The 27,138-nt window shown below is 37.4% G+C and overlaps 3 protein-coding genes across 4 annotated transcripts in view; 1 reads left to right on the top strand and 2 right to left on the bottom strand.

The window, feature by feature from the left end:
• Nucleotides 1-11,131: 11,131 nt before the first annotated feature.
• Nucleotides 11,132-13,500, bottom strand: LOC141480738 (uncharacterized). Of its 2 annotated transcripts, none has more exons than XM_074171130.1 (2): nt 12,083-12,930; nt 11,132-11,966 (listed from the first exon to the last, which is right to left on the bottom strand). In XM_074171130.1, exons 1-2 carry the CDS (start codon nt 12,151-12,153, stop codon nt 11,267-11,269), a joined length of 771 nt encoding a protein of 256 aa, XP_074027231.1. In that variant the 5' UTR covers nt 12,154-12,930; the 3' UTR covers nt 11,132-11,266. The 2 variants fall into 2 exon arrangements, with proteins under 2 accessions (XP_074027231.1, XP_074027230.1); XM_074171129.1 differs by lacking the exon at nt 12,083-12,930 and adding an exon at nt 13,366-13,500 and having other exon boundaries at nt 11,135-11,966.
• A 362-nt stretch (nt 13,501-13,862) lies between these two features.
• Nucleotides 13,863-15,470, top strand: LOC141480737 (uncharacterized). The gene is made up of 3 exons (XM_074171128.1): nt 13,863-14,474; nt 14,534-14,755; nt 14,816-15,470. The coding sequence occupies exons 1-3, from the start codon at nt 14,304-14,306 to the stop codon at nt 15,461-15,463; spliced, it is 1,041 nt and encodes a 346-aa protein (XP_074027229.1). The 5' UTR covers nt 13,863-14,303; the 3' UTR covers nt 15,464-15,470.
• Nucleotides 15,471-18,639: 3,169 nt separating this feature from the next.
• The window catches only part of LOC111512440 (glycerophosphocholine phosphodiesterase GPCPD1), a 29,636-nt gene continuing 21,137 nt past the window's right edge, over nt 18,640-27,138 (bottom strand). The window contains exon 4 of the mRNA XM_023168561.2: nt 18,640-19,172. Within this exon, the coding sequence (XP_023024329.2) occupies nt 18,801-19,172 (372 nt within the window). The 3' untranslated portion in view covers nt 18,640-18,800. The remainder of the gene's footprint in view (nt 19,173-27,138) is intronic.

Genomic DNA, 27,138 nt, shown 5'->3' with positions numbered 1-27,138 from the left:
CAAAATAGGCCGGCTAATATTGAAAATCTAAAAAGCAGAATTAGAGTGGAATCATATAACATACCGGTCATTCAGAATTCCGTAGACGGGTTTTACCATTTCCTAGGAGCCTGCCAAGTAGCGGGTGGAGACCAATTTCAGCATCTGTTACGTTAATTCACCCGTAGATAGCACTGAGTTAGGTATTTATAAATTTTCAAAAAAGTTTTTTCTCATTTCGTTATGATCCCAAAAAAAAAATTAAGGATACGGTCAGAATCCATTTTTACGAGCTTTTCAATGAGCCCATACACGACATAGATTTGCATTTGAAAAAAAAAGTTGGGGAGGGTTGCAGCTAAGGGGTTGAAAAAAAAATCATTTTATTGACAAAAAATGCGTACAACGTAAAATCTACTGACGTGTTTCAGCGTTTTTTTCCTAAAATACTGGTTAAAAAGATATTAATTTTATTCCGGACTTTTGCGCACCCCTGTATACCATATACCATAACATCGAAAGTGTGGAAAAGGCGGATGTAGCACTGATAGTGGCCAGAAGTACTTTTGGAAAAACATGGAGGCTTAAACAAGGCATGATCTATTGTTGCTACACCATAGTAACATTTGCACCTTCTGTCTCGTGGCCAAAGATGTAACAAACAAGCGCTCTGAATAAACTGAGCAGGGTACAATAACGGGAGCAATACCAATTTAACCAACACCTATATTGGAAACACTCTTGAGTCTTCCATCCTTACACTGGGGAAAGCAAGAGTTATCCATTCACCGAGTTACGAAGATGTTAGCCCTACTTTATAAAAACCCACGGTGGGGTGACAAAGTTAAACTTGTCTTCTGAATAAAACTTAGGGTCAAGTTGACAATTTGACAATTCGCAACTTACAACAATTCGCAACTTGTCAGCAATAAGGCATTAGGCGGTTTTTTCTGCGACGATAAGTTAGGTGTAGTTGACCAGCGATTCTTTTCGTAAACAATCTGTTTGAATTTTCAGTGACAGACATATCTCAACCAGGAACCCCAATAACCAGGTTCAAAAATCAATCCTAACGAGAAGTAAGGCTCTTATATCAAGGAGAAAATAAGTTAGGCGATTTCTTTCGTAATCTATTTGAATATCCAGTAACAGACAAACCTTAATCAGCAACCACGATAACAAGATTGAACAGAAATAAGGCTCTAGTATGGCTTTGTATCAAGACAATAAGTTAGGTGTAGTTGACCAGCGATCTCTTCTGTAAACAATCTATATGAATTTTCAGTAAGAGACAAATCTAGGAACCCCAATAACGAGGTTCAAAATCAATCCTAATGAGAAATAAGGCTCTTGTACGGTATTGTATCAAGAAGGCAATAAGTTAGATGTAGTTGACAGGCGAGTTTATAACCAATATATTTGAACTCTCAGTGACAGAAAAATAAAAAGCAGGGGTCAAAACTCTTATCTCGATTAGAATTGAGGTTTTTGTAGGGCTTTGTATCAAGGAGGCAAAAAATTAGGTCTAATTGACCAGCGATTCCTTTCATTAATAATCTATTTGAATTTTCAGTGACAGACAAATCTTAATCAGGAACCTCGATAATGAGGTTCAAAAATCCATCGTGATGACAAATGAGGCTCTTGTACGGCTTTTCATCAAGAAGGCAATAAGTTAGGTGTAGTTGACCAGCACCATAAACGTGCATATTCCTGGTTCAACCGTCCAGGATAAAGGGCCGGAATTTGTTGGCTGCGGAAAATGACGGGCCTATCCATTTGCGGTTTGCGTATTAAGCTGGAAATAAGTGGGATGTAGGATGAGCGAAAGAGAGAGAGGAGGTTATAAAGCGCCATTCGGCGTTCAATTACGTTTCTGTTAAAATTTAATTTGTGCCTCGACGAAATGTAACTTTGTTTTGTACTGTTAAGCCGTTGGGAGATGATTCGCAGTCAGGATATAATTTTAGTACGGTTCAGGGTGAAATTATGTAAGTTTCTCTATTGACGTTGGTGGGGTATGTGGTTCCATTTTCAATGATACAATCTGTGGCAAAAGTTTTCTGTTAAATATTGTTCAGTTTGATGTTTCCACTTTACTGTCGAATTCAAATTCGAGGTGTAATTCCAACGTGAAAAATTGGGAGTACACTGTCTCATCAACAAGAAATTTTCTTTAAAAACGTTGGCAAAGGAAATGTAGAAACAAAATATACTCTTCCAAAAGTTTTGATAAGTATCCTCGTTCAAACACATTTTGTTTCTGTACGCATTAAGTGACGGTGATACGACTTCTGCGCTTTTTAAAAAAGTGAAAAAACACATTGTTGAGGGAATTTGGGAAACTGCAGAATTTGGATCGACTTGCAGCAGCATTTCATGAAGAAAACTGTCCGTTTCTAAGTGCAACAAGTGCAGCAGCTCGCCAACATTTCAATCGTGTTTATTATCAAGTTCAAACTTGGTTAGGGCATGATTTGGAACTCCAGGAATGGGTTTTGACCATGCGTAACGAGTTCTTGGAACTTATCACGACAATTTCAGCACCTGCTCCAGAAGAATTGTTCACGATGTGTGTGCAGGAAATTGAGTTCAGCTTGTGGCCAGTATAATGGGCAAGCTTGTCTCAATGCCACCATAACAGAGCGACGTCAATGTAGACTGAACCTTTGACCCCAAAATGATGATAGACAGCGGTTGGAAGATGACGATGAAAAATTCAAGTATTTTGCTTAACGATTCTATAAGTACACGAGCAGGAAAGTGTTATTGAATGAGTTTATACTTTAATTTCACTAGTTCAGACTTCCATTGTCTACTATATAAAATGATTTGAAATCCCTGAAACAACTAAAAAAGAAGAATTAAAAATGAATAACCGAAAATAACAATTATGTTAAGCAAAATAAACCTGAAATGAAATAATATGAAATAAAATACAAGTAGAAATAGAACAATTGAATAAATAAAAATGAAGAAATGAAAAAAAAAGTGGAGATATTCCGTTAGGTCACGTTAGTTCACGACGTTTCGATTGTTAGTATCTACAATCGTCTTCGGGTGATGACTCAGTTATTCATTTTTAATTCTTCTTTTTCAGTTGTTTCAGGGATTTCAAATCATTTTATATAGTAGACAATGGAAGTCCGAACTAGTGAAATTCATCATGAAACATTGTCAATCACCTTCAAACAAAAGTTTATACATATTCAAAAATAGATCAAATATAATGTAATAGTTGATAAAAAATGAAAATTATTGATAATTATGTATTTATCATAGATTAATAAACTTTATATATCGTGTTTTCACGCTCTCCCTCCTCTATCTCAAAACGATTGAACGTATAAAAAATGGTTGAACCAAAAGTTGAAGGGATGAAGAAATTATACTGAAAAAAATTACATTCAATTCAACTAAATTCACGTATTACATATTCAATTGACAAATTACAAATGATACCAATAATATAAATGAAATAATATAATTAGATTCAATTGACATATTATAAATGAATTAGCCTTCACAATGTTGACATAAAACAATTAAAAATTACATTAAAGAAAAAACTATAAATGAACGGTTCTATGTAAGATAGAATCCTTGATGAAGTTCAAAGAGTTTTCATTAGTCACACATGTTACATACTAAATACACATTAAATTTACTGGTGCTTTGAGGTTCACATTTGTTCTACTACTCTGACAATGAAATGTTTTCTCGTATCTTGAGTTGAGGCGTGATACATACAAATTTATTTTTTGTAGAAGCGGAGCACAGGAGATGTTATTATTTATTAAATGATATAGAACCGTAATGAGGATTCTGCGTGTATTCACTGATATAATAATAAATTGGTTTAAAAGGATAGAATAGTCAATTCTCAGGAACTTTTTTTGGGCAGCTTCAATTTACTGTATGTGAAAATTATAAATGGAATACCAGATCATCGCTCCATATTCTAGTTTGGACCTCACATAAGCATATAATAGCGTGATTATCACCTTTATATCTCTGAATTCTCTGGTGTTCCTCATTATGAAGCCCAACATTCGACTAGCGGACGAAACAGCTTGGTCTAATATGTGGAACAAAAGTGAATTTCTGATCAAAATTAATTCCAAGGTCTTTGCTTTCATTAACTCGACTTATGGTATTGTTATCAATTTCGTAAGTAAATTGTATTAGACATGTATTAAACAATACATGACATTTAGCAATGTAAAGATTCAAACGATTTTTGGAACACCAATCATATATCAGATCTGATTCATACTGTAAGCCTAAGCAGTCTCCATAATTTTCTACCATTTGAATATTTTAAGGTCATCGGCGTGAAGCAGTTTTGAATTGTTTATTATTTCAGTTAAATCATCAATGAAAATCAAGAACGAAAGAAGTCCTAAATTCGAGCCTTGGGGCACTCCGCAACAGAGAGTATATAAAGCAGATTTGAAGCCTTCATACTCTACATACTGTTTTCTATCGAGTAGATAATTCAACATGAGTTTCACCAAATTTGCTTAGAAACCAAATTCTGATAGACGGTTGAGAAAAATGAAAAAATATATTTGATGAAAAGCTTTTTGCATGTCTGTATAAATGACGTCAACCTGCAGTTGATTGATGAAGCCAATTTTGAATTAAAATAGGGTTTTCTTTCTTAGGCCCCGGACTTTTTAGCCCATGTTAATACCTTATAAACGGTCCATTTCAGTGTTTTCCTGCTTCTGGGTCTGTCATAAATATGTGTCCAATATCAACCAGGGGAAGTAAAAGTTTTTTTATTGTACTGTAAGTAGGTACGTTATGAGAATTAAACATTTCATGATTCCATATCTTGATTTTCGTTTTCTTTTTTTTTTAGCTTATAGATCATTACTACGAAAAACAAATCTGCCACCAAACCCCTATGAATAGACTATAACTGTCCATTATCAACCACTAACACTTTCAAAACAAAAAACACCATGGTATAGGAGGGATATCCAGAATTCATATCCTTTCTTCTCTCTCTTTTTCCCTCTCCGTTCTCTTTCCGAACATGGAACAATCCAAGTCAATTAGTTTGATGCAAATAAACGACCAAATGTATTTCTCCTAGGTACCATTTCGGAGAAATATCGACGTCAGTCGCCCGGCCACTGTCCCTCGCATAACCCAATTTCGACAATTATCCGCCCTTATAACCCCCGGACATCCATCTCATTGATGGTCACTCCAAGAAATGCTAACACAGGAGATGAGATAATGAATCCCACTATTTCTCAATCAGAAGGCACTTACGGTCGAAATGTTCGGACTCTTTCTTATGGATTCATCTCCGGAATGGGATGAAAAAGTGGTCTCCCAGGGGTGTTTGAGATCGAGGAACTTTGGAGGATTTCTTGTGAATTCGTTGAGTTGCACAGTGCTTTTCTTTAATGTCCTCCCTCCTTTTATTTTTTGAGAAGGTCAACTCAAAAAATTTAGGATAATGAAAGAAAGAAAGAAAGAAATTTATTCATTCATGGACCAACTACATGGTATCGAACATGTCAACTTATACTTATAAATATGTAAACAAACAAACATGTAAATATACATTCAATACATATAAACATAGAACCGTAAAATTCAGATATATATATATATATATATATATATATATATATATATATATATATATATATGATGAGCTGTTTTCTCGGGTTTCGCTCCGTGTTCTGTGTATTTTCTCCCCATAAGGATTATTTTCACAACGTTTCGGCAAAGTCTCATTTGCCATCTTCTGGTGATGTCTGGTTTTTTCAACTAGACTGATTACTTCGAACTCTGTGTCTCAATTTATAGGGATGGATGTTTCCCTTTACCTGCGTTGCTGCCACTACCTGTGTTTGTTCGACTACCTGTTTTGGTCTTATTACCTGAACTGCCTCTCCTGTCTCTGTTATTGTACCTGTATTGTCATGTACCGAGTTTTGCCTCTGAAGTTGAGCGGTCTGATTGCTTGTGCGAAGTGATAAAACGGATCTCCATGTTGATGGTAATCTTTGCGCATCATCCCTCTTGTTCATATTATTAGGTCGTTTTTCAATTTCGATTGCCTCTCTGATTGTTCGTGAGTAAAAGTTTTCGTTGCTTGCTAGCATTTTTGTGTTGTCAAAATTGATGTTATGTCCTGTTTGAAGTACGTGTTGGAAGAGAGAAGACATGGTGACTTTTCCCTTCACTGCTAGTTTGTGTTCATCTTTGCGAATGTTGATTCGTCTGTTGGTCTGGCCGATGTAAGTCCTGTCACAATCATGGCATGGTACTTCATACACTCCTTGTGATTCCAGTGGTATCTGATCCTTGGGATTACGGAGCATGGACCTTATTGTTCGTTCTGGTACGAACGAAGTTGATATGTTATGTCGGTGAAGAATTCTGCTGATTTTATCTGTTGTTCCTGCAATATATGGTAGTGTGGTTGTTATGACCGGTGTATCTCGAGTTTTTTGTTGTTTCCGTGTGGTCTTGGCAGCCGCTTTTATACTTCTTTCTGAGTAGTTATTCATTTGTAGCGTTGTTTCGATGGTGTTCAACTCTTGTTGTCTGTGATCGTTGTCTGCCAGCCTCCTCGAACGTGTAATGAGTGTTCTTGCCACCGCGTGAATTTGTTTTGGGTGGTGGTGTGAATTTGCGTTTAGGTACCTGTTCGTGTGTGTTGGCTTTCGATATACCGTGTGACCTAATGTTCCGTCTGGCTTTTTCATAATCAGTACATCGAGAAATGCGAGCTGGTTGCCTTCTTCAACTTCTTTCGTAAATTTAATGCGTGGATGGATTTCATTCAAATGATTAAAAAACCTGGACAGTTCCTGGTGACCATGAGACCAAATCACGAAGATGTCATCGACATACCTCAGCCAGAGTTTAGGTTTCAAGGGTGACGTTGCTATTGCTTCGGTTTCGATTTCTTCCATAAAGAGATTGGCAACAACGGGTGATAGTGGCGAGCCCATTGGTGCCCCTTCAATTTGTCTGTATCGTTGGTCGTTATAGATGAAGTAAGTGTTTTTGATGCAATGTTCCGCCAATGTGATGATATGCTCTTCCGGTTTGTATTTCTTTTTGATTATTTCTAGTGCCTCTCCGGTGGGTACCTGGGTAAATAACGAGGTTACGTCAAAGCTGACAAGGATGTCGTCCGGACTAACGGTTTGTGTTTTCAATATGTCTATGAGGTGGTCGGCATTGCGCACATATGAATCGACCTTTTCCGCATGTGGTTGAAGTACATGAGCAACGTGTTTCGCTAATTGATGCACTGGTGAACCTACCGAGCTCACGATTGGCCTGAGTGGTGCCCCTTCCTTGTGGACTTTGGGGAGTCCATAAAGTTTAGGGCACTTGGATGATTTCTCTCTTGGAATCAGATGTCTTTTGATTTCGTCGTCGATAGGAGAATTATTGATGGCAGTTTTTGTGGTTTTCTCTAGGTAGGTAGTTGGATCTCTAACTATTTTCTTGTAGGCTGGATCCTCTAGTAGTTTCATCATTTTGGATTCATAATCTATGGTGTTTAACAATACTGTTGCATTGCCTTTGTCTGCTGGTAGGATGATGATATCCTCATTCTCTCGTAGATTTTTCAGTGCTTTATCCGTGAGAATCTTCGAGTTAACATATATATATATATATACATATATTTATAAATAAAAATGTAAAAACCTTAGCCAATAAGAAATCTTTCAGTGATTTTTTTAATTCGATATTATTACAGGCCTTCATTAGATTAGGGAGTTTATTATATATTTTTACCCCAGCATAAGTTGGCGATTTTTCAAATGCGGATGTTCTGTGAGTCATTGTTATTAAATTTGAAGCATTTCTAGTGCAATACTTATGGTGGTAATTGTTTTTTATTAGCTCATTTTCATGCTTTTTAATGTGTAAGCAACTTTTATAAATATAAATGCCGCAAACTGTCATAATCTTTTTACTCTTAAAAATTTCCCTGCAAGAATCACGTGGCTTCATGTTGAACATCATTCTAACAATTCGTTTTTGTGTAACAAATATCCTATTTATTTCTGTAGCATTTCCCCATAACGTGATGTGAAAAGATAGTGCAGAATATACTAATGCATAATAAACTTGGATAAGTATATTCTCATGAAGTTCATACCTCAATTGCAGAATTGCGAAGTATGATTTGGAGAGTTTTTTAGATAAACTTTCAATATGCTCAGACCATGAGAGTGATTTATCAATCATTACACCCAGAAACTTAGTGGAGTTATGTGTCTGTAGGACTTCACTATCGATCAAATTGTTCTTATTGAAATATATAATTTTTGTTTTCTGTGCATTTAGCATCAGTTCATTGGAATGAAAATATTTTGTCATTTCACTAATACAGAGTTCGACCGATAAAATCATATCCTCCGTAGATGACTCAGCTATACCAAATGTTGTGTCATCAGCAAAATTGATTAGATAAAAGCGCCTATCGACATTAATTGGGAGGTCATTGAGAAATAGTAAGAAAAGCAATGGTCCCAGAATTGAACCTTGCGCTACTCCAACATCAACTGAATATCTTTCTGACTCAACACTATCTATTTCTACAAAGAATTGTCTATTTGATAGGAATGAAATGCTCCAGTCAATGAAATTAATGCATGAATACTTTATTTCGAAGTGAAATTGACAGATGAAATTGACAAGATGGCGACTGGGCGCCATTTGGGAAAAAAATTAAATGGAAGGGGGATCTTGTAACAAATCTTTTTGAAGCTCCTAGCAAATGCTTCACAACCCTAGAATATAATGTCAATATCTTCAACTACTACAAAATGGCTAAACTTTTAATAATTGCCTGAATACATTGATATTCAACTACATAATATGAGGTATTGAGCTTGAGGTCAGTTCAGAAGATGCTTCTTGACATATCAACAGCCTATTCGATACTTCACGATTCGATTATTCTCTGCCGTATATCCACTATTGAAGCAGGTTCAGTTTCATACACCTTTTGCTTGAAATAGCTCCATACAAAAAGCTCAAAGGTGTCAAATCTGGCGAGCGAGCTGGCTATTCTGTAGGACCTCGAAGGCCAATTCAACGACCGGAAAAGTAGTATACAAATAGTTTCTTACTTGTCTGGAGTATGTGGTGGTGCTTCATCTTGTTGGAATATAATATCCATATCGAATTCATTAGGATTCGCTTCGACGATTTCAGTGATGAGAGGGTCAACAGTAGTTTCCAGCATATTCAAATACAGTTCCCCTCTTAAATTTTGATATTTCACAATATCCCTGCCCAAACGCTAATTTTTTCTGGTAATCGAGGAAAACAGTGAGCAAAACCTTGACATTTGGTCGAACTTGGCGTGCTTTTATAATAATAATAATAATATTAATAATAATACGTCTTTATTCATCACGTCCCAGGACTGAACCTTGTGGTACACCAATTTTTTTTGTTATTATTGTTGATTGGTTACCATCAAGGTAAGTTGATTGGGTCCTTCCGGACACTGCATTATGGGTGAAACCAAAGCACTTAAGTTTTATGGACAATAAAGAAGGATCCAAGGTATCGAATGCTTTACTGTAATCAAGCATTAAGAGACATGTGAAATGTCCTTCATCAAGTGATTTGAATATGTCGTCAGTGACGAGACTCAGAGCCGTAGTAGTGCTATATAGAGGGCGAAATCCAGACTGAACGGAGGTAAAAAGATTTTTTCGTTTAACGTAATCCGAGAGAGTTATAATCATTTCAAAGACTTTTGAGATGGCAGCATGTTTTCATTGAGAGGGAAATTTACTAGTCTCAATTGCAAAGTTGAAGGTATATGTTATGTATTCCAATAAATGGGGCAAAACTAAATCCCACACAAATCTTAACTATAAACCCATGATTCGTCACCAATTATGACCCTTTTCAGCTATTTCGGAACGAACTTCGCTGCCACACGCTTCATGTTCAAAATTCCGGAAAAAATTTTGCTCGTCGTTTTGAGATTCAACTCAGGACACCTCGAACTTCACTGTTTCAGAACTCTTTCATTTGGAGAATTGCGTTCATGTGGAATACACTTCCTGAGAATGTTTTTCCAAGTGGATTTAATCTCCACCGATTCACTATAGGCGCTCTTAGAGCGCCTATAGAACACTATAGGCGCTCTAAGAGCGCCTATAGTGTTCTGACCTTAAAAAAATTCGAACAGACCTTCTGATACGAAACTTAATATAAAAATATGTTATTTATGTACAAGTTATTATATAATTTCTATTCAGTAAAATTATTTTCACCCGGGGGTTCTGGAAACAATTTCAGTATCGCGTAATGCTAGATAATTTTTTTTCTAATGATTATTTCATTTCAAACAGATTGATAGTGCCAATACTTCATGAGAGGAAATGTCATCTTCTGTAATATAAGTGTGAACGAAATTGGCAGAATGCAGAAATGAATGAAAGAAAAACTGAATCAATGGGTCACACTTTTTCAATTCAGTTTTTTTTTTCATTTATATCTGCATACCGCCAATCGACTATCAAATACATTATTCTTTAATAAATTAATTCTAATTATTTACAACACGTTCATTGGGCGACATCTATGAGTGAATGTCCCTACTTGTGACGTTTGTTTAATCAAGTTTACAACCGTTCAGGAATATAATAGTCTTTGTATACAAAGATATCGTTATTACATTGTTTGAAGAAAGTTGGACTTTTGTAGTCTAGTAATGCACTGTTTGGAACCTTTGGTGTAATAATAAATATTATCCCAACACGAAACCGTTATTTTTAACACCTCGGCACGTGCTTCAGTTTCAATCACCAAGAGAAATCATCTTCAAGAGGAAGATTAAACAATTACTCTTGAAGATGATCACTTGGTATTTTTATTGTATTTGTACCTGTTTTATTCAAACCTTTATTAATTGCCGGTTTTTATCTATACACCATTAGTTATGCTTATATTTATACCTACAAAGCTTTGTCGTTGGGATACAAAATCTTCTGACAATATAGTATATTTTGATTTGATTTGATACATATGGAATATTATCAGCGTTTATTGTTCTTCTTACCTTTTCCACTGATTATTTATGTTGGTTCTTCTGATAAGAAGAGTGAAATAATCAATAAATTTCGTTTTTGTTTTCAAAGGTCACGAGAAGTCAACAAACCATTTCGTCTCAGAGCAACAAATTAATTTCTGATAAATACATATATTCATTCATATAAATAAATAATAAATAAATAATTCACAAAGATGTTAGTCCGCCAAGATGTATTCAAGTGTTCTGCTTCTGCTTTCCATAAAATATAGGAGCAAATTCGCTTCTTTCATTATTGTAATAACCGGAGTAAGGACTGTTGTTTCTAACATGCCCATGACGACCGTATCTATGAGGTATTTGATTGTAACCATAACCTTTCCTGTCATGATCCTCCTCACTTTCGTACTTGTCGTACAAGGGCAACGTGATCACCTTGACCTGGGGTTTGGAGCTACCGTTTTCGAAGATCTTTTTCAGCGTCACACTACCCACTATAATCAGGGCTGCTTTGGAAGCTAGAAGTGACTGCGCAGCCATGATACCAAGGATCTTCATAACCAGAGGTCCAGTGAGGAAAAAAATTCCCAAAAGTACCATGAAAGCGTACTGGTAGTATTTTCTCTCCCGCTGAATCGCTTTTTTGTCCATGTTGAAGAATCCAGTTCCCCCTGAACCTCCACCGCCTCCCGTTCTGGGGAATTCCCACTGGACTCCATCGGAGTGTCGGTCTTGGGTCAGATCAATGGAGAAAGTATGAGTGTCGATAAAATTTGATAGGGCTCTGAGAAGTCTTCTGAAGCCCTCCAACGATTTGGGGTGTCTGGTGGGAATCGGGTATTCGTTTCTAGCAAAGGTGATACCTTCTGAGAGCAGGAATGTGTTATTTGTAGCACGTTCGCTGGATCTAGCAACTTTGCTGGTATTACAGGAAACGCTGAAAATCACATTTATATAGTAATATTTGATTTCATAATTATCGATATCACTATGTCTTATGTAAGACGATCCTTCTGTATACTGATTTAATAACTATTTTTAATGAAATTCTACCTGTTTTTTCTATTGAAATGAAAAGCTCTAGTTGAGTTCTCAGCACAGAGTTTATTTTCTTTATAGACCATTATTACAAGATTTCGGAGGATAGTGTTTATAGCCGACAATAGATGGCACTACAACATATATTTTGGGCATTGTTTTGGGCTTTTCCAACACTTCCACTAGCACAAAATATTCAAGAAAGGATTACTTCACATCAACACTACCTAATAATTTTATAAATTCAGAATGTTTAACTGAACTAAACCAGATCAGATGTTTGCAAGAACTTAACACTAAATAAATTATTTTCAATGGCTTCTCTAATGAAATGATGACAAACATCAGTGTTTCGATCTTTCATTTATAATAGGATTAACTGCTAATTTTTGAGCACTCTGGCTGTTATTAAACAAAGTCACATAAAACATCACACTAGTCTCTTTTAATGGGCTTGTTTCATGCTATGGAAAATGATACTGGTTTGCTTATAAACTGATCGAGTTAGGGATCTTAGATTATACTTATCAAGCCTAATCGGTCCCAAAATCTCTTTATATTTGCAGAAAAAAAAATAATTCGAAAAGCAAGAATTTAAATTAGCCGCGTGTCTATTGACCAATAAAATTGATCGTGTCTAGAGCGGAGTTGACAAGTGTATTAGTTTTTAATCCAATCACTGATCTGATGATCTAATTAGACAGACGCCATTTTTGTTGTTATTGTTGTCAACTCGGTGTGAATACAACTGTTACAATTATCTAATTAAAGAACGTTTTTTTGTAAAAGGTAGGTCTCAGGCTGCATATTCCGTGTCATTAGTTTATATTCCGAAAAATATTTTTTCAGGTTACTTTTGGATTGATATGTTCTGGAGTAATTCTACATTTCACTATACATATTTTTGTTTCTCTTTTCAGTCACGATACTGCTCATTGGCCGAGATAAAATAAAAATTAAATCAACACTTTCCATCCTTCGATAAAAGACAAAGTCTGAAATGAATGTCATATAAATAAAAGGGACTTACTAAATATACCACCTACCGCTTCAATTTTTCATTCTTCATTTCGGTACCAGAGTATTGCAAATTTTTCAAGTAAAATTCATCGATCATTTCAAAATCGACTCTTGGTAAGTTGTCGGGAGTCAGCTTTAACAAAACTAGGCTCAACATTCATTTCGAAATTATTTTAACAAATCAGTGTCACTGCTTTTCGAGTTTGAAAGCCGTGGATTTTTGGAATTTATTTTGGAAGAAATTCCAAAAGAATGTCAAAATCCAGTAAAAACTCTACCTCGTATTCCTGTCCAAAGACTCAAATACTGTATCAAGCACAGTTCCGTTGGAGTCCTTTTTCTCGGAGATCACTTCAATCCGGCACAAAACAAGAAGAACCAAGAATTTGTCCAACCACATTTTACAACCAACTAGAACAGGAAAACGGACTAATGGGTGAATTATGGCAATGCTCACGATTTTATAGCTTCGCTGGCCAGTTGCATGTATGACTTAACCATGCAGATCGTATTGCATCTCGTGCAACATGCTTTGACTTTTCTTTCCTCTGGTGTTAACCCAATTTCTCACTTTTACCGGAATTCATCAGATTCGGTATCTTTTGCACGAGAAGATTTCTTGTGAATAAACAACTAGCGACTGAGATTTTGCTGTCATTATCATTCATGAGTTGTTAGCATATCCATTAATGTGCACGCTGCAATAGAAAGTTATTGTTGATAACTAATAACTTCACAATCATTTTGAAATCATGAAAATGGTGATTGTTCTTTGTTTAAATAACTAGTTTCCATCCATCATATAGTTTGAATAAATTCAATTGATCTATAGTAAAATAGGCTTCAGTAAAATGTGGTGATATCTTATAGTTATTTATGTATCAAGGGAATTAGGAGGGCCTTAATTACCGATGGCAAAGTTTGCGTCCCGAGGGCCTCTGGCCCGAGGGACAGCAATTGCCTGAGGTTATTAAGGCTCATTAATTCCCGTGGTACATAGATAATTTTATTTCTGACCGATTTCAATAAAATTTTGTTCATTTTTGAAACGGAAAAATGTACCAATTCATTACCTTCCCGGTATATTTGAATCAGGTACCTTTGATTATAGTAGAGTTTTCTTGTTGCTAGGTTGTTGCTATGTTACTTGTTTATAAACAGAACTTTGTTATCAAGCTGTGTTTGCGGTGAAAATGTGTTTTCTACCCCAAATATAATGGAGGGTATTTTGAAAAAAGCTGAACAAGCAAGAGAATCATTAATTCCATCGAAAAGTGAAGCCGTATACCAAAAAGAATACAAGATATATCTGGACTGGCTGACACGGAAAAATGTTATGCCAAAAGATGTCACTGAAACTGTATTTCTGGCATATTTTCAAGAACTGGTAAGGAATTTTCTATGTTTTTCGGTAGATTTGGTAGTAATTGTGTTTATTCGTTTCAGTCAGAAACGTATAGTCCGAATTCTTTATGGACTAAATGGTCAATGCTAAAATCGATGGTGACTATACATGAGAAACGAGATATCACCAAGTTCAATGAACTACAGGCTTTTTTGAAACGGAAGAGTAAGAGTTATAAGCCGAAAAAGTCTGCTGTTTTATCTCCTAAAGATGTTATCAGATTCCTAAAGGACGCTCCTAATGATATTCATTTATTGCATAAGGTAATTTTTTTCTCATTTTCCTTTTTGTGTGTATTTATTTCCTTTTTTTTTTTGTTATAGGTTGTTTTGATTATGGGTTATTTTGGAGGATGCAGAAGTCAGGAACTTTTGAATATGAAGATATCGGATATAGAGGACCGGGATTCCGTTATGGTAGTGAACGTACCGGAAAGTAAAACTGGTGTATCGAAGAAATTTACAGTTGTGGATGAAAAAGAGTTCTCCGCTTTGCCTTTATTAAGACTTTATATGTCTTTGCCTCCTAAAGGTATTGAACGATTTTTTTTGAGCTTCCGACAAAATAAATGTACATCTCAGCCAATTGGAAAAAACATGTTTGGGAAAATCCCCAGCAAAATCGCAATGTATTTAGGATTGCCAAACTCATCTTCCTATACGGGACATTGCCTTCGTCGCACTTCTGCTACTGCTCTAGCCAATGCAGGAGCAACTATGACTAACTTAAAAAGACACGGAGGTTGGAAAAGTTCCACGGTGGCGGAGGGGTATTTGGAGGATAGCATCGAATTGAGAAATAAAACGGCGCGTATGTTGTCTACTTTGTCATCAGAAGAGGCAGGTACCTCGACTGTAGTGAACAGAAGCTCCAGCCATACAAAAGAAGAAATTGTTTCCAGTGGCGGAAGTAATTTTCAGGGAACATTTCAAAATTGTACATTTATTATTTGTAATGACGTGAATAAATAAAATATGGTTCAGTTTTCATTTCTATTTATTTTTACTTGTGAAAGGTAGAGGGAATTATAAAATCTATAATGTCCCAAGGGAGTTATGACCCGCTTTATTGATTGCGTAACTATGACGATATAAGCTTATAATATCCCGGTCAGAAATAAAAGATTTTATCTAAAACTTCATGGGTATGGACTCAACACATTTTCTTCAACGTTGAATCACAGGTGTAGACACATAAGCGTCATGTAGTGACATCTAGCAAGTAAAGGATGAAACTGTATGATGCGTTCTGAAGTAAACTATGTATATTTTCTTTCGAGAATTTACTGCTTTCTTTCTTCGAAAGATGGCGCATGTGTTGAAATACATGAAACATTTCATTTTGTCGTGTAATAAAGTTTAGAATTTTATTTAAACTGTTTCAATTGATGGCTATCAGTGAAGGTCGTGTGGCTGTGTAAAAAATTCAATCGTTACTGTTTTCCGTAAAAGATATGATTGCAATATTTCATTAAGTACAAAAGTATATATGATTTAATCACTAGTTGAATAATCCTGACATCTTTCATGAGTTCCGACTTCCATTGTCTAATATAATGTAAATTGATTTGAAATCCCTGAAAGAATATTTGAAAAATTAAAAACATTAACCAAAAAATAACAATTTTATTAAACAAAAAATTGAAATTACAAAGAAATAACATACAAGCAACAACCACAAAATATAAAATTGAAATATCAAAACAAGCTGAAAATTAATAAATATTATTAAAAAAAAAATGGAAAATTGAAATTAAAAGATTCCAAACCAAGTTACGTCACGACGTTTCGATTGTTAGTATCCACAATCGTCTTCGGGTGACAACGAGATCTGACTATTTATAGGTCATTTGAGTGCTTTCACCTATCCCCTCTTCCCTCTCTCCGCTTCATTGGTTTTAGCGGGAGATTACATTTTGGCGGGAGTTGGCCGTTTTCCACTTGATTGGAGGTTTCCATATGTTACGTATCTCTACGCTAGCTTGACTAAATGCATGGTTGGACAACATATACGCGGCTTCTTTGAATTTTCTCCTAAACCAGTGTTCCTCTTTGTGGATGATTTCAGCTTGAGCCCACTTGATGTTATGTTGATGAGTCCAAACATACTCTGCTATTCCGGATTTGCTGTTTTCTCCTCTCTGTGTGTGTTTCTTGTGCTCAGCAATGCAAACTTTCAATGGCCTATTAGTTTCACCGATGTATGATTCTCCGCACTCGCAGGGTATCGGGTAAATGCAATTCTTGGAATCGCAGTCCGCGTTTGGTGGCCTGGTCTTCATGAGGCTGCTACGGATAGTGTTCCCAGATCTGAAGCAGGTCCTGATGTTATACTTGGACCCAATCCTTCCTTTCCGATAATCCTCTGACGTAGGGAAGTACAAGTACTGGTTGTGGCAGCTTCTTTTCCTTGTGGAGCTCTTGCTGTCTTCTAGCTAAAGCCTGTTCTACCATCACTCTGGAGTTACCATTCCGTTGAAGGTCATTTTTGATGATGCCGAGTTTTTTTTACAGATAATTTTCAAGGATTTCGAATAAATTTATATTATATTAGACATCATCAACACCTTCAAACAATCCTGACATCTGTTGTAATTTCGCTTGGTGGGTAAATACCTTCACCAAATACTGGGTTCTCAATGAGGAAAAACGCTGAATTTCTTTAGTTTTTCCACATAGAAATATCGGGAAATTTTATGAAGCGCCATCTCAAAACTAATAGAAAAACTAATTCTTATAAGGTTTTCTACATACAAAGCAAAAACGTTCGTTCAATGACACTTCAACTTCTAACTAATAGATGACGGTAGTTGGATACAATTGTTTTCATTTATATTTTTAATTTTAGTGTTTACACAAGCCCGTTTTCTTTCAATAATAGTAACTGTTACTTATGAAACTCTGGAATTCTTTATTTTCAATCGAGTTGCAATCTAGGTAAAAAACAAATTTGGTTTGAAAAGAATCGCAGAATTACGATTTTTAATGATGTTGACCATTTTTGGACTTTTGCTTACTGCATCAAGAGTTCTTTCCACATGGTCGTACGGTCAATAAGAAGTAATATCTAGAAGTTGTAGTGCTGCTTGCGAGAAGCAATGTGAATGCCTGATGAAAAACTACTTCCCTTCCCTTAATCTTCCACTCGGAGATGATCACTTGGTGTTCGAAAAACGTGTCGATGTGTCTAAAATAAAGCTTTAGTGTTGGAAAGTAATATTCAACTACTTCTCTGGCTAATAACTGGATATTGAATTATATCCGACAGACATTTATGCAAAATACATACCTCACAGAGGTTAGTCTGGCAGATGTTTCTGGTTCATACAGCAGCAGGACTATGCTGAAATCATTCAAGTAAGTCACCTACAGACCAGTTTCGAGGTACTACCTCTCATCAGTGCAGGAACGATCCGACCCAAACAGCAGTATGTCTGAGACTCGATTAATTTTAACGCAGCACGACTGCACATATGAAGCTTTCATCTAAGAGAAAGACTGCTAATTAGTAACAGCTCCATCTCGTGAACAAAGCCCCAACCAGGAAAGAAACATCAAATATATCTGTATTCTACTCAGCTACTGTCAGCCGAACAAAATCGTTCATCTGACAACAGTGAACCACATTAGAATAATACAACCAGTAGGCTCTCTTAGGCTGAGATTCTCATCCAACGCGTTCAGTGCTGTAGTATCGAAGGATTCGACGTTACCACGGGCATCGGATTAGTTATAATAAACGATCGGAAATTGATACCGAGTTTAGTTTATTCGCTGTTGTTATTATTGTTCTTGGTTTTTTAGTTGGTTATAAGTAACTTACCACAAAATCTTCTATATCTTTAATTTCGTTTTTATATGAGCGCACGCCTATGGTAAAAGAACGAAATTGGCTCCGCACTTCATTTCGAGGTCACCGAAAACTTTGTGAATTTATGAATGAAAGTAGTGGGAGTAGACTTGCTGGTTGATTTTTCTATGACTGAACCATCAGTCATTCTACTCATAGTAGAAAATAGTCTTGGGAAAGTTGAAGACTCGGGTTAGATTGTCAAGTCCGATTAGACTGCAACCTTAATAAGAACAGTTGACCTGGAAATCAACCTCCTATTTCACTATAACACTACAACAACAACAAAAACAAATAGTTGAAAATACTGTCGAAAATAATATCAACAATCACTTTAATATAATTTTTCAACTTGACCAATTACACAGCCACCTTGTCGCATCAGACAGTATTATCACCACCATGAAAATAACATCCGCAGAGCGACAAGCAAACGAATAAATAACCTTCCCCCCTAAACTAACACCCTGATTTGACATAATCCGGCGGCAAGCTCTCCAAGCTTTCCAGAGAAGTCGCTGTCGAAATACCATCACCGAGTTGCGCCTTGACCGATTCGAAATCGAGCATGGGCTCCTTGATGACGGGTTGAGGCGGGGGACTCTGGGGGTTTTCGGAAGTCGCGGCCGCCAGGAGCCGGAGCTCCTTCTGCGACCCACGCGCCTCCACCAAGAAGATGCTCTCTTTCACCTCCTTGTTGTTGTATTCGTGGATCTTGTCGTAGATGACGCCGTGGAGTCCGAGATCTTTGAGGAACTTGATGGTGGTGGGGTCGGCATTCTCGTCGCCCCAACAGAAGATCACTAGGCCGTTCGATGTAGCCAGCTTCACCTGGAAATGGAGAAAAAGTCGTGAGTGTTTCTTCCCAACTGGACAACTTTATTCCTAGAAATCAAATGAGAAAATGAGATATACGAGGATGGCCTGAAAAGTTTCCGACCTCAACATGAAGATGGCAGCACTCGTTGTTCATCTGTTGACAGTTACTCACCAAAGTTTCAGCCATTTTGGTCGCATAGTTGTTTACAGATTCCGAGCTTGAGAGTTACAAACGCACAAACAAACATACATATATACAGTGTGGTCCAACGAAAACTTAACACCTCGAGTTTCCGGCGTTAACATGAAAATGTGGAAAATCGCTCGAACCCGTCAATTTCTGATTCGAGGGGGAACAACTGTTCCACTGTTTTCATCCCCGTGACTTCAACCCCCTAACGGGGGTGAGCACAACCCCTTGATTTTGAATAGGGATGAGGGGTGTTGAGATACCTCATTTTGAAGATCTTATCGTGTACTATCTGACCGTAAAATTTCGCTCCAAAATATCCATCGATAACGACATGACAGGTAAAAGAGTGGAAGAGTACGTACTTTTGTGATTACTTTATTAAATGTTCGAAATGGGCACCATCCACTTCCATGCAGTAATATAAGTTTTGCTGAAAACGTTCACGTACATTACTCAAGATGTCTGGTGTAATTTGACGGCATTCATTAATGATCCGAGTTCGCAAATCATCCAGTGACTCAGGCTGGGTAGCGTAAATCTTGGATTTCTAGTGACCCCATAGAAAAAAGTCCAGTGGAGCCAGATCCGGTGATCTGGGTGGCCACTCAATATGTCCCCTTCTTCCAATCCAGGCGTGAGGAAAATTGTCATCTAAAAACTGACGCACCGGTTGAACAAAGTGAGGTGGTGCGCCATCTTGTTGGAAAATGATCGTTTGATGGTCTTCTGCATTCTCCAATACTTGCACGAGGGCTGGATAAATAGCGTTCTCCAATAGATCGAGATAAAGTTGGCCTGTGAGATTACCGGGTAGAAAAAAAGGGCCGATTATGTGATTTCCATAAATACCCGCCCAAACATTTAATTTTTGGGGGCGCTGTGTATACACCTCACGAAATAATCGTGGATTTTCATCTGACCAATACCGACAGTTATGCCGGTTTACAATGCCGTTAAGGTAAAATGAACACTCGTCCGAAAAACAGATATCGAACATGTAGTTTTGATTGCAGTTAATTATTTCACTGATCACTTCACAGAACTGGAGTCGGCGATCGGGATCATCCTCATTCAGTTCCTGAACCAATCGTATCTTATACGGATGGAATTTATGTTGTTTCAGGATTCTCATGATTGTTGTGCGTGAAACACCAGATACCTCGGACAATTTCCTAGTACTAACGGTCGGATCCATTGCTATATGACCTAAGACAGCCACGTCCCTCGCTTCGTCTCTTTCATGCACCCTCTTTTTGTTTCCAACTGACCCAGTAGCGTCAAATTTGGCAACCAGTTGCACAACGTAAGCAGCGGATACATTTTTTCCAGGATGTCGTTCGTTAAATAAAGCCGCTGTTGTGCGCGCAGAGTCGTTATTTCGGAAAAATAATTTTATCATTTCCACCCTTTCTTCTACGGAATACACCATTTTAATTCCACTACAAATTTACAATCGCTTGTACACACTTGTACCGTTCTTAACAATTCACGATAGACTAAGGTACAAAAACAAGGTCCGTCTACTTTTTTGGACAAAAAATTAACCACTCAATACCTTTGAAATGCGTCGGATACGAATAATATTCTCGAGATAAATTCCATATTGCCTCTTTCACTATTTTCGCTGTTATTTCATTATCGATGGATATTTTGAAGTGAAATTTTACGGGCAGATAGTACACGATAAGATCTTCAAAATGAGGTATCTCAACACCCCTCATCCCTATTCAAAATCAAGGGGTTGTGCTCACCCCCGTTAGGGGGTTGAAGTCACGGGGATGAAAACAGCGGAAAAGTTGTTCCCCCTCGAATCAGCAATTGACGGGTTCGAGCGATTTTCCACATTTTCATGTTAACGCCGGAAAATCGAGGTGTTAAGTTTTCGTTGGACCACACTGTATAGGTGAAGCTAATAAAAGCGTGTTAAAAACCTGTTTCACCAAAACAACGCACTTCTCATACCTCAGTGGTTGCCATGGCGAAAGCCCACGAATTATGGTTTGAACTACTTGACCATCCGCCTTACTCACCATATCTAGCCCCAAGTGATTTTTTGTAAACCAAATTTTATTCTTATGTGACTATTTGTATTAGATACACGGTGCTTTCCATCTGAGAGCAAATTATATAGTCCGTTTTTTAGCCGATCCCACTATTGCTATCTCGGAAATGGTGAGACCTACAAGGTATGTTGAAAAGGACAAAACTAAAATAATTTTTTTTCAGATTGAGAATATTGATTGATTGATTTGAAATATTCGCCATAAACTGGAAATATCGAATTTCATCTTTCAGCTCTGACGCCTCCACTTCAAATATAATAGAAAAAAGACCGAGGAACCTTCCCAGGTTCTGTCTTTCCTGGAACGGCGAACTGGACGGTATAACAAAAACACCCTCACAATATGACTGGCAATATGCTAGTACAGTAATTGATGAGGACAAAATAAGATGGGCTATATCGGGCTTTTCCCCCTTCAAGTCACCAGGATCTGACGGTATAAGACCAGCCCTACTTCAGTGGGGACTGGACACTCTTATGCCGCACCTGGTTGGAATATTCAGAGCCTCTCTAGCTCTGAGGTATATTCCCAGTAAGTGGAGAGAAGTAAGAGTAGTATTTATACCCAAACCAGGTAGGATCGACTACACCCTACCAAAAGCATTCCTCTCCATCGTTTTTCTTAAAAACCATGGAGAGGCTATGTGAGCGGTACATAAGAGATGAAGTACTTGTTCACAACTCACTTCATCCAAATCAGCATGCATATACTGCGGGAAGGTCTACTGATTCGGCCCTTCACCATGTGGTTGGCAGAATCGAGAGATCAATGGACAACAAAGAATCCACCCTGGGTATATTCATAGATATCGAGGGAGCGTTTTATAAAACAACCTTTCCAACAATTACCCAGCAACTACACTCCAGAAATGTACCCCTGGTAGCAGGAGAATGGATACTCCAGATGCTCTCTAGTAGAGCAATAAGTATTAATGTAGAAGACATCACAGTGAAAGGACTGGTCATGAGAGGATGTCCACAGGGAGAGGTCTTGTCACCCCTTCCCTGGAACATAGTTCTGGATACCATAATTAATCACCTTAACAAAAATGGATTCTACACAATTACATACGCAGATGACATAGTTATCTTACAGACCGGCAAATTTGTAATACGCAAAAAATGACATAGTTATCTTGCAGACCGGCAAATTTGTAAACACACTGTGCGATAGAGCGCAGGATGGGCTCAAATTAATAGAAACATGGTGTCAGGAACACTCACTGTCGATCAATCCCAAGAAGACTGAGATGGTCATTTTCACCTGGAAAAGAAGTTTATCGGGCTTAAAACCTCCCGAAATCTTCAAAAGCAAACTAAACTTCTCTGAAGAGGTGAAATACCTTGGTACTATCCTCGACAAGAAGCTAACATGGAACTCTCATCTACAGAGTAGAGCAAAAAGAGCATACGTGGCTTATGAGCAATGTCGGAGGACAGTGGGACGCGCATGGGGTCTTTCACCCCGTGTGGTCGCCTGGATCTACACTGCAATAATAAGACCTATGTTAACGTATGGAGCCATTGCATGGCAACCGAAAGTTCTACAAACAACGGCCATCCAAAAATTATATCAAATACAGTGACTGGCTTGTTTAAACATCACAGGAGCCATGAGAACAACACCAACCGCGGCAATGGAATTAATCACGGGTCTGACCCCTCTGGATCTGTACGTTAAGGAGGTTGCGTTAATGGCCATGGTACGATTGCGCACGGCTGGTGTAAACCTCGAAGTAGGAATGGGTCAATTGAGGCTGGGCCTATGGCGGGAAGCGCTTACTGCGCAACCTCTGCTGCAGGCAACAAGTGATGCAATCGAACCCAGGTTTGTGTTTAATAAACCCTACAAAATACAAATTAAGCAGAACACAGAGTCAGAGTCAATACGGATTTATACAGACGGCTCAAAAACCAAAGAAGGATCAGAATGTGGAGTGTACTCCAGATCACTAAGCCTAAGGATTAAGTGGGGAATGGAAAGAAATACCAGCGTGGTCCAAACAGAACTGGCCGGTATCTCAATCGCCACAAAAGAAATAACCAAGAAAGGAATTTCTGGCAAAAACATAACAATCTGCACTGATAGCAGACAAGCACTATTAGCCCTGAACAGACAGCGTGTTACCTCAGGGCTAGTACTAGAGTGCCACCAAGATTTAGCCAAAGCCTCGGTAGATAATAACATTATCCTGAGATGGGTTAAAGGGCACGACAGGAGTAAAGGTAATCGCATTGTCGACTCTTTAGCCAAGGAAGCGGCTGGACTAAGAATTTTAGGACCCAGTGGCACCCACGGCCTGATGACGTCGACAGTTGCGGAACTAGTCAAATGTTACACCCATGCTCAATCCTTAAAGAGATGGGATGGAATCAAAGGATGTAATCTTGCCAGGATCACCTTGGGCGACCCTGGGAAGCTGGCGGCGAAGAAATATCTGGCGATGACCAGGAAAAATAAGAGAGTGTGTGTTCGGCGAGTCTTGGCCTGCCGATATAAAGGAGATGTCTCCCAGAGACCTGTCCACCTTCCTGTAAGGAACAGGATGGACGATGACCTAGGAGGACAACTCCTCGGGAGAATGTACAAAGTGCGTGGACTTACACTCACCCTCCCTACTCTACAGATACAGATACAGGCCGAGGAACTTTCAATACTGTTACATATTTGTTATAATCTGATTCAATGGACGTTTCGTTCATTAGATTTCATCAACTTTATTTTTTTAAATACGGACCTGTATTGTAATACACAGCTGAATTTGTTATTACAGTGGCTACAAAAATCGATGAAAAAAACTTAGAGGTCATTGCAGGGAAATAGATAAATCAGTTTTATTTTTTACAGTGAAATTTACAATCATTCTACCGCAAATTTCGACATGAAAAATTTTGTGAGGCCTCAATTAAGATATACCACTACCATTAAATCTATATAGACTTGCTGGTGATCAAATTGATGGCGACATTGAAATCAGTGATGGCATAATCCATGATTATGTGTGAAGGTAGTTATTAAAATTCATATATTTTTTTAATTGTGATTTGAGAGTAGTCAATCATTAGATAATAGTGGTGTATGCTTAAAACTTTCAATTCTAAAGTGGTTATTCAAGTTTTTGAGGCATCGATTTCTAATCTCATCATCTAAATCGGTAATATCATCAGAAAATCGTTTGCAAATGAGAAGCAAATTTTGAAGAAAGGAACAGATAATGATACACGAATTATAATATCTATTTTTGGATACAGGTGAAACTACATACACTTTCTAAAAATATATATATTGGAACATATCCACTGTTAAAAATAAACAAAAGTAACAATCATCATATACGAAATCAAATTCTGTACAGAAATGAAGAAAAATATATTTGCCCTTGAGATAACATATATAATATTTGTAAACAAAACGAAATTGAATTGTTATAAAGAGATCACTTTTCTGAATGGGACAATTATTTCAATTGGAAAAATAAATCTCATGAAGCATATCCAATCAATGAAAAATAGAGCTTATTCAATTTGTTTTTTATGCCAAGTGATATAAATATTCTTATTGCAACATCAAGCCGCATTCCGATTGATTATATTATTGTTGGAAACAGAGATGAATATCCATTATCAATTATTACATTGTGAATTGAATTTGAAAAAATAATAAGTTAGTCAAGGTATTTTCGGTGATGAATAAGAACCAGTTTAGAAAAATGTATCTAATGTATAAAAATAGATGTTTGTTGGTTGGTTGGTTGGTTGGTTGGTTGGTAGGTGATAAACTTCTGCATCGCTCAACCTATCGTGATGAAACTTGACATGTATAAGTAATTTTTCATAGAGGTTTTTAGGCTATCAATTTTACTGTAAACCGCCACTAGATGGCGCTGTAGAACAATTTTTTTAAAGCACTGTTCTATAACGCTGCGCACGCCTAAGTTCGTTGATTCTGATTCTTTCACGTATAGTCAGTGGGCATACTTGAAGACTGGCTGTAAATCAAATCATCTAAAAGAACAATTCGTTCAGGCCTGTCTCAACACCCTACACAGTAGGTTAATGGACTGACACCTTTCAGAAAACAACTACTCCCCTGGCTAATACCACGAAGGGTGTTGGATTATATTCGACAGGTGTCAGTGCAGGATTCTTCACTGAAGTTATTCCTGAATATGCTGTTGGCGATACAGTCTTCAAGTATGCCCACTGACTATACGTGAAAGATTTCTTTCCTTATACGAGGAACTGGGCAAATTTCGGATATGCAGTTGGTTACCTCGATCACAGGCAGATGGGGCGACGACAAACCTGTTGTTTGTTGTATGCTTCAGCTTAGTTCAAGGAATGATACTCTGACGGAATTCGATTTTCAATTATCGGAAATCATCGACTTTATGTTGATGATATACACTACCTTGCACTGACGAGTGGCCAAACAGCCCGAAACCGGTCTGCAAGTGTGTTCCAATAATTGATAATCTATTGCGGCAGTTGTATCGCCGCAGCATATGCAGGAATAACTTCAGTGAAGAATCCTGCACTGACACCTGTCGGATATAATCCAACGCCCTTCGTGGTATTAGCCAGGGGAGTAGTTGTTTTCCGATAGGTGTCAGTCCATTAACCTACTGTGTGGGGTGTTGAGACTGGCCTAAACGAATTGGAACATTGGAACAGCAGCAATACAGCAACATAGTACTAATTAGTACTACAACTACCAAATTCTACGCGGGCGAAGCCGCGGGCAACAACTAGTATTCATATAAATTATCAAGAAATACTGGCTAAGAGTATAAAAACGGAATGCCAAAAACTGACAGATGATAAACTGGAAATGGATATAAAAACTGAAAAACATATAAACAAATACTATAAAGAGAAAAATGGAATGGTGGAATGAAGAAATGAAATTGACACAAAATAGATCTGAAGAAAATGTAAAATGATTCAAGAAGAACAATTGGCTAAACAAATTAACCATTACTATTATGACACTTTGTTTTTCGATACTTTTTTACAGATACAACTAGTGCAAAGTCTAAACTACTAACAAAGTACCATTCAGAAAAACGATGAACAGCTTATTACTATGTTTCGACTTCCATTGTCTAATAACATATAAAATGATAACAATTATATTAAGCAAAAAGAAACTGAAGCGAAATTACAGTAAAATAAAATACATGAAAAAAAATAGAACCATTAAACATAAAATAAGGAATTCCAAGCCAAGTTACTTCACGACGTTTCGATTGTTGTATGAGTACTTTCACTTTTTCCTCTTTCCGCTCCACCGGTTTAGCGGGAAATCACCGTTTGGCGGGAGTTGGCCATTTTTCGCTTGATTATGGGTTTCCATATGTTGCGTATCTCTACGGTTGCTTGGCTGAATACATTATTGGACAACATGTATGCAGCTTCTTTGAATTTCCTTTTAAACCAGTTTTCCTCCCTGTGTATGATCTCAGCTCGGGAGATGAATGCAAATATGCTCTGCTATTCCTGATTTGCTGGTTTCCCCTCGCTGTGTGATTTGAGAACCCTGGTCGAGACTGACCCATCACAATCGGTGCGTGAGATGACCGTAGAACTGAGCGTCAGTTTTCATACAGTTTTCTATGGTGTGAAACATATTGGAAAGGTGAAAAAGCTCGAGAAGTGGGTGCCCCACGATTTGAACGATCGACTGAAACTATCACGTTTCGCTCTCTTTGCCTTTGCGCGAC

This window comes from Leptinotarsa decemlineata, unplaced genomic scaffold (assembly GCF_025532065.1).
Source record: "Leptinotarsa decemlineata unplaced genomic scaffold, Ldec_3_MD MMD2_tig00000008_RagTag_RagTag, whole genome shotgun sequence".
In the NCBI taxonomy this organism is placed as follows: Eukaryota; Metazoa; Arthropoda; class Insecta; order Coleoptera; family Chrysomelidae; genus Leptinotarsa; species Leptinotarsa decemlineata.
The sequence above is the reverse complement of the archived record's forward strand: the minus strand, read 5'-3'. Positions and strand labels throughout refer to the sequence as shown.